The 15,646-nt window shown below is 53.1% G+C and overlaps 1 protein-coding gene across 1 annotated transcript; it reads left to right on the top strand.

Annotated features, from left to right (window-relative positions):
- The first annotated feature begins 6,354 nt into the window (after positions 1–6,354).
- On the top strand, positions 6,355–13,471 carry TENT5B (terminal nucleotidyltransferase 5B). The gene is made up of 2 exons (XM_042996672.1): positions 6,355–6,838; positions 11,538–13,471. Exons 1-2 carry the CDS (start codon positions 6,575–6,577, stop codon positions 12,555–12,557), a joined length of 1,284 nt encoding a protein of 427 aa, XP_042852606.1. The 5' UTR covers positions 6,355–6,574; the 3' UTR covers positions 12,558–13,471.
- Positions 13,472–15,646: the final 2,175 nt, after the last annotated feature.

Genomic DNA, 15,646 nt, shown 5'->3' with positions numbered 1-15,646 from the left:
GAGGCAACAAACCAGTAGTCAATGAAATAAAAACGTCAGGGCGGTAGACTGTCTTAGATACCAAGCGAAGCAAGTGTTTCAAGAAGGAAGGAGTGATCAGCCACAAGTAATTTGCAGGTCTAGTGAAATACGAGGATTCAGAATTAACAATTAGAATGGGAGGAATTTTTCAAATCACATATATGCTAAGGGACTTATATCTAGAGAACTTTATATCTAGAGGACCTACATCTTTAGATATCAAGAACCCTTAAGAGTCAACAATGCTAAAAGTAATACAATTACAAAATGGGCAGAGGACTTGAGAGACGTTTCTCCAAAGACACGGACAGCCAATAAACACACGGAAAGACGTTCAGCACCATTAGCGATCGGAGAAATGAAAATCAAGACCATTCCAACACCACCTCATACCCACTAAGATGGAGCTAGTGACAAACGAAACAAGTGTTGGCGACGATGGGGAGAAACTGGAACCTTCGTACGCTGCTGGTGAGAATGTAAAATGGTGCAGCCACTGTGGGAAACAGTCTAGCATCTCCTCAAATGGTTAAACATCAACTTCCCTTACGACCAGCATTTCCACTCCCAGGAATATACCCAAGAGGAATGAAAACATATGTCCACACAAAACCTTGACAACACCAAGAATGAGCTCTAACTATAGACTTGGGATGATTGTGACATGTCAACATAAGCTCATCAACTGTCACAAATGTACTGCTATGGTGGGGGTGTTTATCATGGGGGAGATTATGCGTGTGTGGGGGCAGAGAGCATATGGGAACTCTCTGTACCTTCCTCTCAATGTTGTTATGAATTGAAAACTGCTCTCAAAAAAAAATTTTTTTTTTAAATAGGCTCCACGCTGGGCTTGGAGCCCAACAAGGGGCTTGAATTCAGAACCCTGCGATCAAGACCTGAGCTGAGATCAAGAGTTGGATGCTTAACTGACTGAGCCACCCAGGTGCCCCTAAAAATATTTTTAAAGAACTTGCACATGACTATTCATAATAGCCAAAAAGTGGAAACAACCCAAACGTCTATCGACTGATGGACTGATAAATAAAATGTGGAATATCCACCTATCCACAGAATATCATTTGGCAATAAAGAAAAAGTGAAATACTAATGCTACAATATAGATGAACCTTGAAAACATTATGCTAAGTAAAAGAAACCAGTCACAAAAGACCACCATTTATCTGAATGTCCAGAAAGGGCCAATGTATACAGGGACACAAAGTCAGTCGGTGGTTGCCTATGGCTGTGAGCTGAGGGGGCTCGAGGGAAATGGGGGGTGACCGCTAGAGGGTACAGGGTTTCTTTCTGGAGTAATAAAAAAAGTTCTAAAATTGATTATGGTACTGGTTGAAGAACTCTGAATGTACAAAAAACCACTACACTGTATGCTTTCTATGGGTGAAGTGTATGCTATGCAAATTATACCTCAATAAAGCTATTACTTAAATTGATGATTGGACTCAGCAATGTGAAGGTCACAGGTGACCTTGACAAAACGGTTTCGGTGCCGTGGTGGGGACAAAGGCTGACTGAAGTGTGTTCAAGAAAGAACAGAATAACTGAAGACAGTGAGTACAGACATTTTCAAAGAGTTTGCTACCTAGAGAAATGGAAGGGAGATGTGCGATCAAGAGAGGTGTGTTTTAATTTTGTTGGGCTTTTTTTTAGATACAAGAAATTATGTTCTAACATTAATTGGAACGATGCAGTGGAGAAGGGGAAATGGCCAGAGTGAAGTCCTTGAGCAGGTGAGAGGCAGGGGTCCTGGTGTATAAGTGGAGGGGTTGCCGCAGAGAGGAGCAAGCGGGGTTCATCCGAAGCAGCAGGAGGGCGGCTAGAAATGAGGCACAGACCCAGTGATTGGGTAGGTGTTGAGAGTCTGCAGAAATTCTCCTTTGATTGCTTCTATTTTCTCAGTGATGTAGGAAGCGAGGTCTTCCGCCAAGAGGGGCGGGGGAGGAGCTGTCCAGGACTGGGGGGAGGAAGAGAGTTAAGGAATTGTGTCTAGGACCGCAGGGGAGTGACAGCACCGGGCTCTACTCTACGGGGAGGACAGCCACACAGTGCGCAGGGCCCCCTGGAGAGGCCCCCTGACGCTCAAGTGAGACCTGTCGGCAGGACTGTGTGTCTTTCTTCAGCTTCAGTCAACTGTGGGGTACAAACGCACAGCTGAATTAACCAGGGTGTGGTTTTGCCAGGTGAGCGCAGTTTAACAAGAGGGGAGCAAGGTGGGTGAGGGTGTGTGCAAGGAAGTAATTATAATGATGGTCTGTGGAATCAAAGCTGGTTGAGGAGGCTAGAAACAATGGGGGAAAGGTGGGAGGATCAGTGGACTGAAGGGCCTGGTGAGTCAGGACCCAAGGCAAGGTACTGACAAGGTCCAGGAAAGTACTTTGGCCATGAGGGGCTGAGGCAGGATGGATGGCAAGAACCATAGGGGAGGGGAGGGGTGATTCTCCAGAGGCAAGGATTGTCCCTGCGTAATCGAACAAACCGAATCATCCTCAGAGGCAGGCCCAGGGTAGGACCTGGGCGTGGGGTTCAGCCAGATCTGGGTGTGAAGCCTGTCCTTCCAACCATGGGGCCCTGCACAAATTAATTTGTTTCTCTGAGCCTCAGTTCCCTCTCATGCAAAGGGAGAGATCACTCCTTTGTCAAAAGATTATGTTCTGAAAACGGAAAAAGAAACTGTATGGAAATTGCCTAGTGTGGTTCCAGGCACAGGGTGCTCAGTAATGTGGGCTGATCCCAGAATGCTCTTGTCTGGAGTTCCAGGGCAGAGGAGGGGCTGATGTGGAAGCCAACACTCTCCACAGGACCCCTTCTCCTTCCCACCACCTCAAATCGTAGGTGAATGGAAAAGCCTGACTCCATTTCACCGCCATTTTACAGAATAGGAAACTGAGGCCCAGAAAGGGAAAGTGACTTACCTATGTCACTACAACTCGACTATCATAGAGAGTAAATTTCCTTTTAAAATCAGAGTCAGGGGGCGCCTGGATGGCTCAGTCGGTTGAGCGTCCGACTTCAGCTCAGGCCATGATCTCACGGTTCGTGGATTCGAGCCCCGTGTCAGGCTCTGTGCGGTCAGCTCAGAGCCTGGAGCCTGCTTCGGATTCTGTGTCTCCCTCTCTCTCTCTGTCTCTGCCCTTCCCCTGCTCACACTCTGTCTCTCTCTCAAAAATAAACATTAAAGAAAAAAAAAAACTTAAATAAAAATTAAAAAAATTTTAAATTTAAAAATAAATAAAATCAGAGTCAGAAATTAAGACGGGAAATCTATACTGGAGGGAAAAGGCTCATATATAATATTTGAAAGCCAGATGGACTTGACTCTTCAGAGGGTACCCCAGCCATTGTTCCCCTCCATCCCCTGGGACAATAAAAAGTTGGCCGTGGTGAAGGTGAAAAACCCTCCTGAGATGCCCCTGCTCTCTCGTCTTCTCTCTCCTCTTCCTACATCCCCAAATCACACACACTCCCAGGGCAGTGATGCTCAGGTCCTGTCATTGGGCAAACATTGGTCCGATTAGCTTTGAAACAGAAGTGTCAACAGAAGGGTGATTCATAGCTCAAGCATTTGCTAATTGCTCTTCCTAGGCCAGACAGCAGGAGGGAGAGAGAGGGAAGGAGATCTCTAAGTTTCCTTTCTTAGAGAACTTGATTCTAGAGCATGGGGTGGCCCTATACCCGGCTGCCCTCATGGGGCCCTACCCCTGTGCAGTTCCAACCCCAACCAGTCTCCCTGGGCAAACCCCTCTGGCTCTCTGGACACCAGTTTCACCATACATAAAGTGAGAAGTGAATGAACAAAATGACTGTCACAGCCCCCTGCCCCCAGCTCGGGCCTTCAGAGTTGTAGGAATGTATGGTCTGGTACCCTCTCTGCTGCCCGGCCTGTCCAGGGACAAGCACAGGGAGATGGGACAGAAGTGGATCCAGAAGCTGTAATGGGAATGCAATCTCCTTAGGGAGGCTTTCTGCGATCACACCCCCAACAGACATCAATCTCTCCGGTTCTCTCTCTCTCTCTCTCACATATACACATGGCTGCTTTCTCTCCCGTTCCCTGTTTTATCTTCTTAGCACTATCTTAAATGTCTTATTTATCTGTCTCCTTGGCCATTGTCTTTCTACACTAGAATGCCAGTTCTAGGGCAGGGACCTCGCCTATCATATCTCAGGGCCTAGCCCAGCCCCTGGCACACAGTAGGTGCTTAGTATATATGTGTTGGTTGGTGGATGAATGAACGAAGGAATAGATACATCTGGAGGGTGGTACCAGGGCTGTGCCAAGGATGACTCTGTGATCTGTGCCAAGTCTTCCATGAGGAGCAGTTGAAAAATAGGGCTCTGGAGTCAGGAGACCTGGATTCAAGTCCCACCCTGCCAATTAGTGGTTGTATGACCACGTCACTTGACCTCTCTAAACCCCCAGTTTCTTCATCTGTAAACTGAGTTATAATGATCCCACATCTTGAGGCGTATTTTTAGAAATTAGAGGTCATGTATGTAAAGCGACCTGATACATAGTAAGTACTAAGTAGATGTTAGTTTCCTTTCTTTTCCTTCCTCTGCAGGGGCATGGAGGTGGTAGATCAGGGGTTTGAAGACTCTGGGCTCAGCAAAGGAAGTTTCTCATCTATTTCTTCTCTTCCAAAAGAAGGGAAAACAAAATAGCAAGGAACTTTACTGAGAACGGTGCAAGGGACTTACCCATAGTCACACGACCTAGCAGTGGAGCAAGGTCCCCTTCCTTGGGGAAAGAGGAAGCTCCTGATCCCAGACAAAATGGAAAGAAGGGCGAGGGTAGGATCTTGCTTGTGGGGGCCTCCAGAAAGAGGAAGTGACTGCTCTAGTCAGAGAGTCAGGCTCCTGACAAGCTGGTGATCCTGGAATGTAGTTTATCATTTGTAGGTCTTGGTTTCTCCTTCGGTACATGGGGAATATCACTCCTTGCCCAGCCTGCCTTACAGAATGGGAGAGTGTTAGGAGAATGATATTTAATCTAAGAGAAAACATTGTAGTGAAATATTGCCACAGGTACATATTTTAAAATCAGAAGAAAAGATGAATTTAAAAATAACAATGAGGGGGTGCCTGGGTGGCTCAGTCGGTTAAGCATCTGACTTCGGCTCAGGTCATGATCTCACAGTCCATGAGTTCGAGCCCCGCATCAGGCTCTGTACTGACAGCTCAGAGCCTGGAACCCCTGCTCGCTCGCTCTCTCTCTCAAAAATAAATAAACATTTTTTAAAAATCTAAAAAAAAAAAAAAGAAAGAAAAGAAAGGAATAAGCCTCATCCCTCTAGGCTCTGTAAAGTGGGAAAGAAAAGCATGTAAATATATTATTTCAGCAGAATATACGAAAATGTTTTGGCAACCATAAATAAATCAAAATTTAAAAAATATTTATTTAACATCTTCTCTGGGACAGATAAAGAAACGGGCTCAGAGAGGGTAGTGACTTGCCTGGGGGCACACAGGACCTGATAAGGCTGAGAAGAGGCTGGCACGAAAGACTTCCACCAGCTGCTCAGGAAGCCCCTACCAGAAGACGGTGCAGAGGAGCCCAAGACGCTGGGTCAGGAAAGCCAACCCCCCATTTGCAGCTGCTGTTCATCCTCTAGCCCCGTAAAGGCCCTGGGTCTGCACAAGTGTAATGGAAAGAGCATGCGCCACAGATTCTATAGCCCCGATTCAGCTCCAGGGCCCCAACTCATTTGCTCTGTAACTTTGAGGGAGTCACGCCCCCTCTCTGAGCCGGTTTCCCCTCCCTTCAATGGGAGTGTTAACGCTAGCCAGGCTGTGGTTGGCAAGGGCCAATCAAGAGTGCATTAAGTAATATCTACCTTAGTACACACAGAGTTCGTTACCTTTCTTCAACTCTGGAAGAGCAGGAGGAGCGCTGTGTGGAGTCGAACAAGTGGCGCAATCTCTCTGGGCTTCTGAAAATAGCAGATGACCAGGACCAGGCCAGGGGCCTTCTAAATTCCTTCCAGCGCCAAAAAGAACCCTGGAATTTTTTAGTGGTCCAACTCCGCTACAAACTCCACACAGGTCACTTCCCTCCCGCCTGCCCCTGGAGGGCGCAGTCCCTTTAAGTCTAGGCCCGCCCCGGCCCGGGCCAATCACTGAAAACAGAAGGTCTTTAGGGACCAAAGGAGGGAATTCAGCCCGTTCAGGTGGGCGGGGCAGGGGCATGCCACCCAGCCAATCGGAATCTCCCTAGCGACGAGTGACCAAGGTGCAAAGCGCTGCTGACCAATGGCAGAGGCGCAGGGAGGCGGGGCGCTCCCACTGTGTGACAGCTGTCTGGACCAATAGACATGTCGCCCGCGGCCTATAAGAGTCCGCTGGGCGCTGGGCTACGGGCTCTAGGGTCGGTTGGTCGTCGCCGTCGGAGGTGTGCCCTGGGTTTGCCTCGCCGTCGCTGCCTCCCAGTCCCTGCAGCCGCGCCCCTCGCCTTGGCCCCGGCCCAGCCGCTCTCCCTGCCCTTCTCCCCTTAGCCACCCCCCGGTTTCTGCCGTCGGGGCCCGGGGCCGGGCTAATGATGCCGTCGGAGAGTGGAGCTGAGAGCCCGGACCAGGCAACTGCGCAGGTGGGGACGGCTGCGGCCTCGGAGGTGGCCACGGCCGCCCCGGCAGGCGGCGGCCCCGACCCGAAGGCCTCATCGGCCTCCCTCGGACGGCACCTAAGTGGGCTAGGCTGGCCACAGGTGAAGCGACTGGATGCGCTCCTGAGCGAACCGATTCCCATTCATGGGCGCGGCAACTTCCCTACTCTGAGCGTGCAGCCCCGGCAGATTGTGCAGGTGAGAGGGCACTGGGAGGGATTATGGGGTCTCCAGCCTGAGGTTCTTGTGCTGGAAGGCACCCAGAGTCTGTTCGGTTCGCTAGACAGCTAGGGAACCTGAGGCTTAAAGAGGCACAGGGACTGTAACAAAATCGCACAGCGTATGGATAGTAGACCATGCGCCCTCCCCACTTGGCTCTCCCTTCCCCCGCCTCTGGAGAGCCCGATCGAACCGTTCACCCTTGCCTTAGCTAGGAAATGGGAGGAGAATGGGGAGGGACTTGGCTGCGGGAAGGGGGGGTAGGGAGAGGAGTGGCGGGTGAACAGATCTGCCTCCTCAGACAAGAGATACCAGGCAGCCCTGAATGGGTAGGTGTTCAAAATCGGGGTTTTTTCACCCCCAAATCGTCATGGCTGGGCCTCACCACCCCCACACCCCTTCCCTCTCTCAAGGTCCTAGGGTCAGACTTTGTCCTGTGCTCCCACAGCTCTTGGCTCAAGAGCCCCGTGGCTAAGTGGAAAAGCCAAGAAATCCCAATAAGGACTCCCTGCCTCTCAACTGGGGTTGTGGCAGGAGGAGATTAAGCACCACGCTGGACCTGGTGGCTGCATGCCGAAAGGCAACGTCAGGTGTCCAGTTTAGGTGTCTCTCCTCTTCCCCAAAGTTGGAAATGAAGGCTGACCCTGCCTCCTGAAGAACAGGAAAAGAGAATTCTGGCAACCCCTCTCCCCATCCTCAGACTCCTTTTTCCCTTTACCTAACTTTTCAGCACCCCTAAAATTACTCTTCCATTTGTGTAACCTAGGTGCTGTCATACTCTGAAATGCCAGAATATGGTAATTACTGTGCCCATTTTGTGGCTGGGGAAGCGGAGGTTCCAAAAGGGGCAGTGAGCTGCCTAAGACTACCTAAAGAAGTGAAAATCAAACCAAGAGAATCATAAGTCTTCTTGGGAGCCGCCTGCTGCAGGTTCAAGGTTTCCAACCCCTTCCCCAGCTCCTAAGACTCAACTTCTGAGTCTTAGGGAAGTCTTCTGATGGAGACCAGAAAATCCAGCCACAATTCCTGGGTATTCCTGCCAGTAGACAGACTTTCCTTTGCTGGAGTTATCCATAGAAGCTAGTGAAGCAGGCCACTCCCCTGCCTCCAATTGCTTCCACTGAGGAGGAGGGTTGTAGGCTAGGGGATTACCTCGCCCTCCCTTCCAGGGAATGGGAGGGGGTGGGGGCAGATTCCCCAGGGCTGACTCACCCAAAGCCCCAGTGGTGCTCACTGAGGCATTCCTCTGCTGCCGGCTGTCATGGGGTAATTAGGAAAAACCAGTTGAGGGTTTCTTTTTTCCTTAGGACTCTCAGGTCAACCTTGGGGCCCCAACTACCGTATCTCCAGGACTGTTGTCCCAGACATGGGGGAAGGCAGAGCCCAGTGCAGAAACACCGCTCTGCAGGGATGAGATGTGCTCTGGAGGGGAAGTCCCTGCCAAACTGCCTTAACTGGTGCCTGCTCTGTGTCAAGCCCTATTCAGGACACTAGGGCCATGGATATGACTGGGACCTCTGGGAGCACTTCTCTGCCTTTGAGATGCTCCCTGCCAGGTGGGGGGACTGCAGGCCAAAAGGAGCTGACTTTACAGGGCAATAATAGTACAGTGTTCTCCTAGACTAGGGTCAAAGATATCACAGAACAGGGAGCTACTAGCTGGCGTGGGGAGAGGCAGGGGAGACTTCAGAGCTGCACCAGGAGGCTGGACATCTGGCGTCAGGGCCTGGACTGTTATCAGTTTTGCTGGGCCCAGTGTCCCCATCTGTCCAATGGGATGGGTTGGACTACTCTCCCAACACCCTTTCAGGTTTCAGAATCCAAAAGGAACAGGGACCTTCACCTGCCTGCACAATCGCATCCACAGGGAACGACGTCCATCTCCTGGTGGGAATCAGCAGCTGGCAGCTTCACAAACTATTGGAATATATATGTGTGGTGGGAGGTGCTGCATGTGTATGAGGGGGTGGTAATGGGCTTGGTGTGTGTGGGGATGGGGGCCATCCGTGCTGGCTGTGAATGGAAGTGGGAGGTGCTCCAGGTGGGGGGAGTAGAGGAGGGGTGTTGGGTGTGTGTAATGGGGGATGCTGGCTGTCCACGGTTCAAGAACCAGAACCTTTCTCCCTCTGTACCCCCCCCCTCCCAAGACGTTGCCTACGGCAGCGATCTGAGCAGTTAGAGATGCTATTCCTGCTTGTACCTGAGCTAGAGGGACCCATTCTCCTGTAGGAGGCCCCCCTGCCCATAGCTCTGGGAGGCCCGGTTCTAATTAAGCTCAGCTATTTATTGGCTGTGTGACCTTGGATAAGTCCTTTGCCCTCTCTGGGCCCAGGGAATTGAAGGAGGCAATCTGATCTCTCCAGCTGCAGCCAGAGGGCCTGCATCAGGCAGCTCCAGAGTCAAGTGTGGCAAGCCTGCTGGCTGACAGCACCTATAGTCCCCCTGTAGGTCTTGGCAGCGGCCCAGGAGCAGAGTGGTTCTGGAGAGGCCCTTGGCACAGGAGAAAGGAGGGTGCAACCGCTGCCCCCTTCGTGGCTGGAAAGTCTGATTCAGGAGGTTCCAAGCTGCCCTGCAGTCTTTGGGTGTGGCGGTATCTGGGGTCCGCCTGCCAAGCTGGCTGTAGTCACACCTGGGAGAGAGAGACAACAGCTGCTGGCTGGCTGACACAGGAGATTTAACAAGGGTATTGCTACCTCCTCACCAGGCCAGATGCCATGCCCTGGGGTGAGCATCAGCCTGGGAGCAGGAGCTGGCACTGAGTAAGGCGCAGTCAGCTCTGTTAGGACCTGGGGAGGGGGCTGGTCTGCTCTGCAAGTCTGGCAGCGTCCTTGGGACAAGGTCTTGCCTGCTTCCCTCCTTGGCCCTGCAGGGGCACGGCTGTCAGGCTCTGGGTTACAAGTCCCACAGGCTAGACTGTAGCAACTGGCCCCTTACTTCCAGCTTCCCCAGTCTGTCTGGCCAAGGCATCTCCCAAACCCCACCTTCCTGTTCCTAACTACCCTGGCTCTGAGCTTCAGTGACTGGACGGTCACCCTCACTCTGAAATTTTGAAAGACAGGGAGGATTAGAACCCTGGGTTATGGTCTCTGCTCCTTCTAAACCCTGGGATGGCAATGTGATACGATGAGAGTCAGCCACACCTGGATTTGAAGGTGCCTCTAAATGATCTTGGGCAGATGACTACACTCCTGTGAGCCTTGGTTTCCCCATCCATAACTTGGAGAGCATAAAGACCTATCCCCTGTAGATTCTGCTGAGAAGGTCCAGGCATTCAACAGGTGCCTGATATTCCCCACCCCGCCCCAAGCTCCTCCCCTCCATGTTCCTGATGGCCAGTTGCTTATCCCCATAGCCATTACAGTACCTTCCCCCAGTCAGGGTCCTCCTCCCGGAAGCCTTCCTGGAGGGAGCCGCCCGCCTCAGATTGCCCCACTGCAGCTTGCCTCCTCAGCACTTAAGTGCATTCTTTGCGGTAATTCCCTGAGAAGCGAGGAGGGCAGCCCAGCCCAGTGCTGGGCGCTGACTTGGCAGCAAGGCGGGGTTGCAGAATCACTCAGGACAGGAATGCTGCCTGGTCACTTTCAGGATGGTGTGTGAGTCCTCTGGGTTGCTAAGAAAACCGAATGTCTGGGCCCAGCTTCTTTCTTCTCCCCGCACTGTCCTAGGCCCAGAGAGATGCCTCTGGCCAAAGGAACAGACCCGAGATTGCCTGTGGTGTTCCTGCGTCAGCAGATGGGGTCTGCTACCCCTCTTCCTACTTGGGCTGGGTGCCGAGCGCTTCCCGAGATGATCACCCACCTCCTGTCTCAAGAGCAGAAAGTGCCTGAGTTTTAACTTCCAGCCCTGCCACTTCTAAATGACGCCCTCTCTGAACCTTAGCCCCCTCTCGCCCCCGTAAGCCTCAGTTTCCTCATCTCTAAAACAGGTGTAACATGTGCTTCACAGGGTCCTTGTAAAGATGAGTTTAGATGAGTGTGTGTGTCATAGCCAAAAGAGCATGCATGGACTGGAGAATCCAACTGACCTGGGCTCTACTCTCTGACCTTGACACGAGTCTTAACCTCTCTGTGCCTCAGGTCCCCCATCTGTGAATTGGGATACTAATGCCCAAATACAGGATCATTGTCAGGGTTAATGTAGTAATGTGGGTGAATGGGAATTACGTTCCCAACACATTTGAACAGTTAGCATCATGCCTGGCACAAAACAAAGTGTTTTACTTGCAGTTTTGGAGAGGTAGAATCGCACAGTGGTTAAGACCTGCACTGAGTTTAATTCACCAGCTGCGTGACCCTGGGCAAATTACTTGGCCCCTCTGTGCTTCTATTTCTCCATCTGCAAAATGGCATTCATCGTATCTACCTCATAGGGCAGGTAGTTGAGAATTATGCACGTTTATAGCCTAACGTATAAAGTGCTTAGACCGGGACCTGGTATTTAGTCAATTCTACGCGTCTGCTATCATCGGTGCTATTCCTTCTGAGTCTTTCCTCTAAACAAGTCATACTCCAGATTAGGAAATCAAAGTCGAGAGGGTTAAATGGCTTTCCAAAGGCACGACAGCTGGTACGGGGTCAACACGGTTGATGTTGGCGTGATTATCACGGGGAAGCCGGTGGTGGACCCCCGGGGGGGCCCAGACTCCCGCCACCTCTCCCTCCCGCTGTCTCCCCCGCAGGTGGTCCGCAGCAGCCTAGAGGAACGGGGACTGCGCGTGCACGGTGTGCGATTGCACGGCTCGGCTGCCAGCCATGTGCTGCACCCTGAGAGTGGCCTGGGCTACAAGGACCTAGACCTGGTGTTCCGCGTGGACCTGCGCAGCGAGGCGTCCTTCCAGCTGACCAAGGAGGTGGTGCTGGCCTGCCTGCTGGACTTCCTGCCGGCCGGGGTGAGCCGGGCCAAGATCACGCCCCTGACGCTCAAGGAGGCGTACGTGCAGAAGCTGGTGAAAGTGTGCACGGACACGGACCGCTGGAGCCTCATCTCGTTGTCCAACAAGAGCGGCAAGAACGTGGAGCTAAAGTTCGTGGACTCGGTCCGGCGCCAGTTTGAGTTCAGTGTGGACTCCTTCCAGATCATCCTGGACTCCCTGCTTCTCTTTGGCCAGTGCTCGTCTACGCCCATGTCTGAGGCCTTCCACCCAACGGTGACAGGTGAGAGCTTGTACGGGGACTTTGCCGAGGCGCTGGACCACCTGCGGCACCGCGTCATCGCCACGCGCAGCCCCGAGGAGATCCGCGGTGGCGGCCTCCTCAAGTACTGCCACCTCCTGGTGCGGGGCTTCAGGCCGCGGCCCAGCACCGACGTGCGCGCCCTGCAGCGCTACATGTGCTCCCGCTTCTTCATCGACTTCCCAGACCTGGCGGAGCAGCAGCGCACGCTGGAGCGCTACCTGGAGGCTCATTTCAGCGGGGCCGACTCAGCCCGCCGCTACGCCTGCCTGGTGACGCTGCACCGGGTGGTCAACGAGAGCACCGTGTGCCTCATGAGCCACGAGCGTCGCCAGACGCTGGACCTCATCGCCACGCTGGCGCTCCAGGCGCTGGCTGAGCAGGGCCCCGCCGCTGCGGCCGCCCTGGCCTGGCGCCCCCCGGGCCCCGACGGGGTTGTGCCTGCCACTGTCAGTTACTACGTGACTCCTGTGCAGCCTCTGCTGGCTCGGGCCCACTCCTATCCCACCTGGCTGCCTTGTAACTGACTCAGACCCTCGCCACAAGGGACTGGGCCTTCCCTGAGGGAGTGGGGCCTCCCGGAGTGTGGAGAGGAGGTGACCAGAGACAGGCGGCCGCTGTCAAGTGGCCCCGCACCGCTGCAGGGTTGGGCCTCCTACTAAACAGAAGAGACCCCCACTCATCCCCGAGTGAGGCCCCCGTGGGCTTAAGGCCAAGCTGGGGTTCTTGGTAGACAGAACCACACTTTTGGACCAGCATGGTTGTGGGGTGCAGGGGCTGTTTTGTCTTGGGGGCCAATTGCGCTCAGGACACGAAGCATGTTTGGGGCGATAGCCTCCATGCTCATCGTCTTAGGTAGATTTCTGCGGCCTAGGAAGGTCTTGGGTTGGTTTCCGTGGCCTAAAAAGGGTCTTTTCGGCTACGGCCAGCCCACAGTGATCCCTGCAGCCCACACAATGACCAAAATATGGTATGGTATGTGAACTACTCACTTCGGGTTGGGCCGGACCCCTAACAAGGCCTGGCCATCCAACCTGGCTAATCACCGGGAGGAGGAAAACTGAGGCACGACGCAGATACCTGGGTTTGCAGAGGGATAGGTTTAGCCCAGTCCCCAAACACCCCCACCCCAAGCTGTCAAGGTGTGCAGTGGGCAGGAGCTAGGCCGCTGGGGGAAGGGGGGGGGGGTGGGACACACTCCAGGTCCCCTCTGGGGTGTTGTTCCCTTCCCATGTGTTGTAAGGATCCCTCCTGCCTGGGAGCTTGTTCTCCGAAGGGTGCTGGACCCAAAGAGGCCACAGCCAAGTGCTCTCCCCCACTGGCCTGGTTATGGGTCCCCACTTGGAGGAAGGGGAACCATGCCCCACCCCCTTTCCGATCCCTCTGGATTTGTCACCATTTTGCACTCTGAACACCTGCCAATAAAGATTGTCTACACTAAGCCTAGCACCATGCTTTCTCTTGGGAGAATGACCTTCCATGGCTGTGGGGGCTATGGCTGCCACTTCCAGCCTGCATCTGGCTTGCACTGAGGGCAGGGACATTCGGGTACCCTGGTGTCTGAGTCCTGGCTGTAGCTGGGGGGTTTCGCCTCCTCTCCATACCAGCCCCAGCTGGAAAACTGTGCTGGGGGCTCGTGTCTCACGTGTGACTTGTACCTGCAAATTGCCACAGCAGGTCTCTTGTGAAAGAGTAAACATTGCAGTGTTTTCCTACCTAGAGTCCTAATGACCCCGGACTTGGCCTTACACTCCAGTGCTCCGGGCTGCTTGACCCCAGCTCTGCCCACCCACTCGGAAGCAGGTGGAGGACAAGCGGGATGAATCTGAATTGGAGACCTGTTCAGTAGTGGCAGCTAAGCCTGGGGGACTTCTAGCGTCGCCCAGAGCCAGAGCCCAGGTTCAGCCTCCCTACCTCAAGGGGAGGTTCTATCCTCTGGCTCCCTCTCTTATTCCCAAGGGCTGATGGGCACACTCTGGTCTGCTCTAAATAGGTCCCCTAAGAGGGGCAGGGTCTCTTCTTCCCAAACCCAGCTGGGGCCATGCCAGGCTGTCCAGCAATGAGTGGCAGCTGCACGCTCTCAGGGAGCTATTCCCTCAGGGCATCAGCCAGTCACTGGCCTGGACGCTGCCCACTGTTTACCCAGCCTCTTTGATCCAAGGATTGCAAAGCCCTTAACACAGACAACCTCATTAGTGGTTTCTGAAGTGATGGCTTGAGGTTCTAGTCAGGGTGAAAAAAACAAGGCCTCAGAGGAGGCCCCAGGTGACCTGGGTGAGCCCAGCCAACTCACCGGCTCACTAAGTCTCTGCGGGGCTCAAAAAGGCCGGAAGGGTGAGTGGAAACACTTTCTTGGCTTGGTGACTGAAAATAGCGCCCCCCCCCCACCTTGGCTGTGCCCACCCAACTAGGGGCCTAGGAGAGATTAAGTTTATCCCAGCTCCTGAGTTGGGCATGTGTAAGCACACAGGCTTAGCTTGTTGGGGTGGGCACTGGGGTTCACCCAGATGTGCTTGTTTCAGAGGGTGAGAAAGCTAGAGACCCACAGTAAGTGTACACACGGCATTCAGCCCATCGTGTGCCAGCGACCCCTACAGGAGTTGGAATACATCAGCACCCAAAAGACCAAGCAAGATTCCCTACTCTCATGAAGATTATACTCGAATAGGGTGGACAGAAAATAAACTAAATTATATCTTCTTAGAAGGTCAATATGCTTAAAGTACACAGCAGGGTAAGGGATTGGGAGTGCTGGGGTATGTGGTTTTAAAAAGTCAGGATGGACCTCATCGAAAGGGTGACATTTGATTGAACACTTAAAGGCAATGGATAGCAAGCTAGGCAGATGTCTGGGGAAAGAGCTTCCAGGCCGAGGGAATTTGTCAATGTGCACATGCTCCCAGCAGGCGTGTCTGGGGGAGGGCACGTGTGCCTGAGGGTGTCTGGCTGGCCTTGCACAGGCGTGTGCTCGCTGCTGCTGGTCTGCAACATGCATGGGCGTGAGATGTGGGAGAATGTGAGCCAGGAGTTCCCAATAACAGCTTCCACTGCTAGAGTCTTTACTCCAGGCCGGGCACTGTGCTACAGCCTTCGCGGTCACTACCTCTCGTTTCATTCTCGAGGGAAGAGCAATCATTATCTCCACGTTTACAGGCAAGGAAGCTGGTGCCAGAGAGGTCAAAGAGGTGTGGCTGACTCCAGAGCCATTGCTGTTAACCCCCACACTCTCCCGCCCCTTCGCTCTGATTTCACGTGGATGAGCGTGACAGTATGTCTCCTGTACATTTGCGTGATGGGGCATCGTTAGCATGTGATAGTTTGCATTACTGTGCATTTGCCATTTTATGTAGGACCATGGCAGGGCAGCAGTGTGCCAAGATGTACGTTTTCTTGATGTACATGACACCAGCCATGACTTGCGGTGACTATGTCAGAGGCCCATGGTGGCAGCAGGTGCGCCTGTGGGTGTGTTTGGGGGTGGTGCCGTGTTTCTGGGTGTGAGAAAAACAGTGACTCAGTGGTTGGCATTGTTCTCTCCGGGACAGTTCCTGGAACCATCTAAGATGCCAGGGTAGGCAGGAGTCAAGAACTGGGAATCACAGCCAGAGAGGGGAAG

Source organism: Panthera tigris, chromosome C1, assembly GCF_018350195.1.
Source record: "Panthera tigris isolate Pti1 chromosome C1, P.tigris_Pti1_mat1.1, whole genome shotgun sequence".
NCBI lineage: Eukaryota > Metazoa > Chordata > Mammalia > Carnivora > Felidae > Panthera > Panthera tigris.
This window is presented reverse-complemented; position numbering and strand designations above follow the sequence as displayed.

What these genes read in the sequence shown, in the direction of transcription:
- TENT5B (XM_042996672.1), top strand. Translation starts at nt 6,575, where the DNA reads ATGATGCCGTCGGAGAGTGGAGCTGAGAGCCCGGACCAGGCAACTGCG. An exon ending in AGCCCCGGCAGATTGTGCAG is followed by an intron (nt 6,839 to 11,537) that starts GTGAGAGGGCAC and finishes TCTCCCCCGCAG; the next exon opens with GTGGTCCGCAGCAGCCTAGA.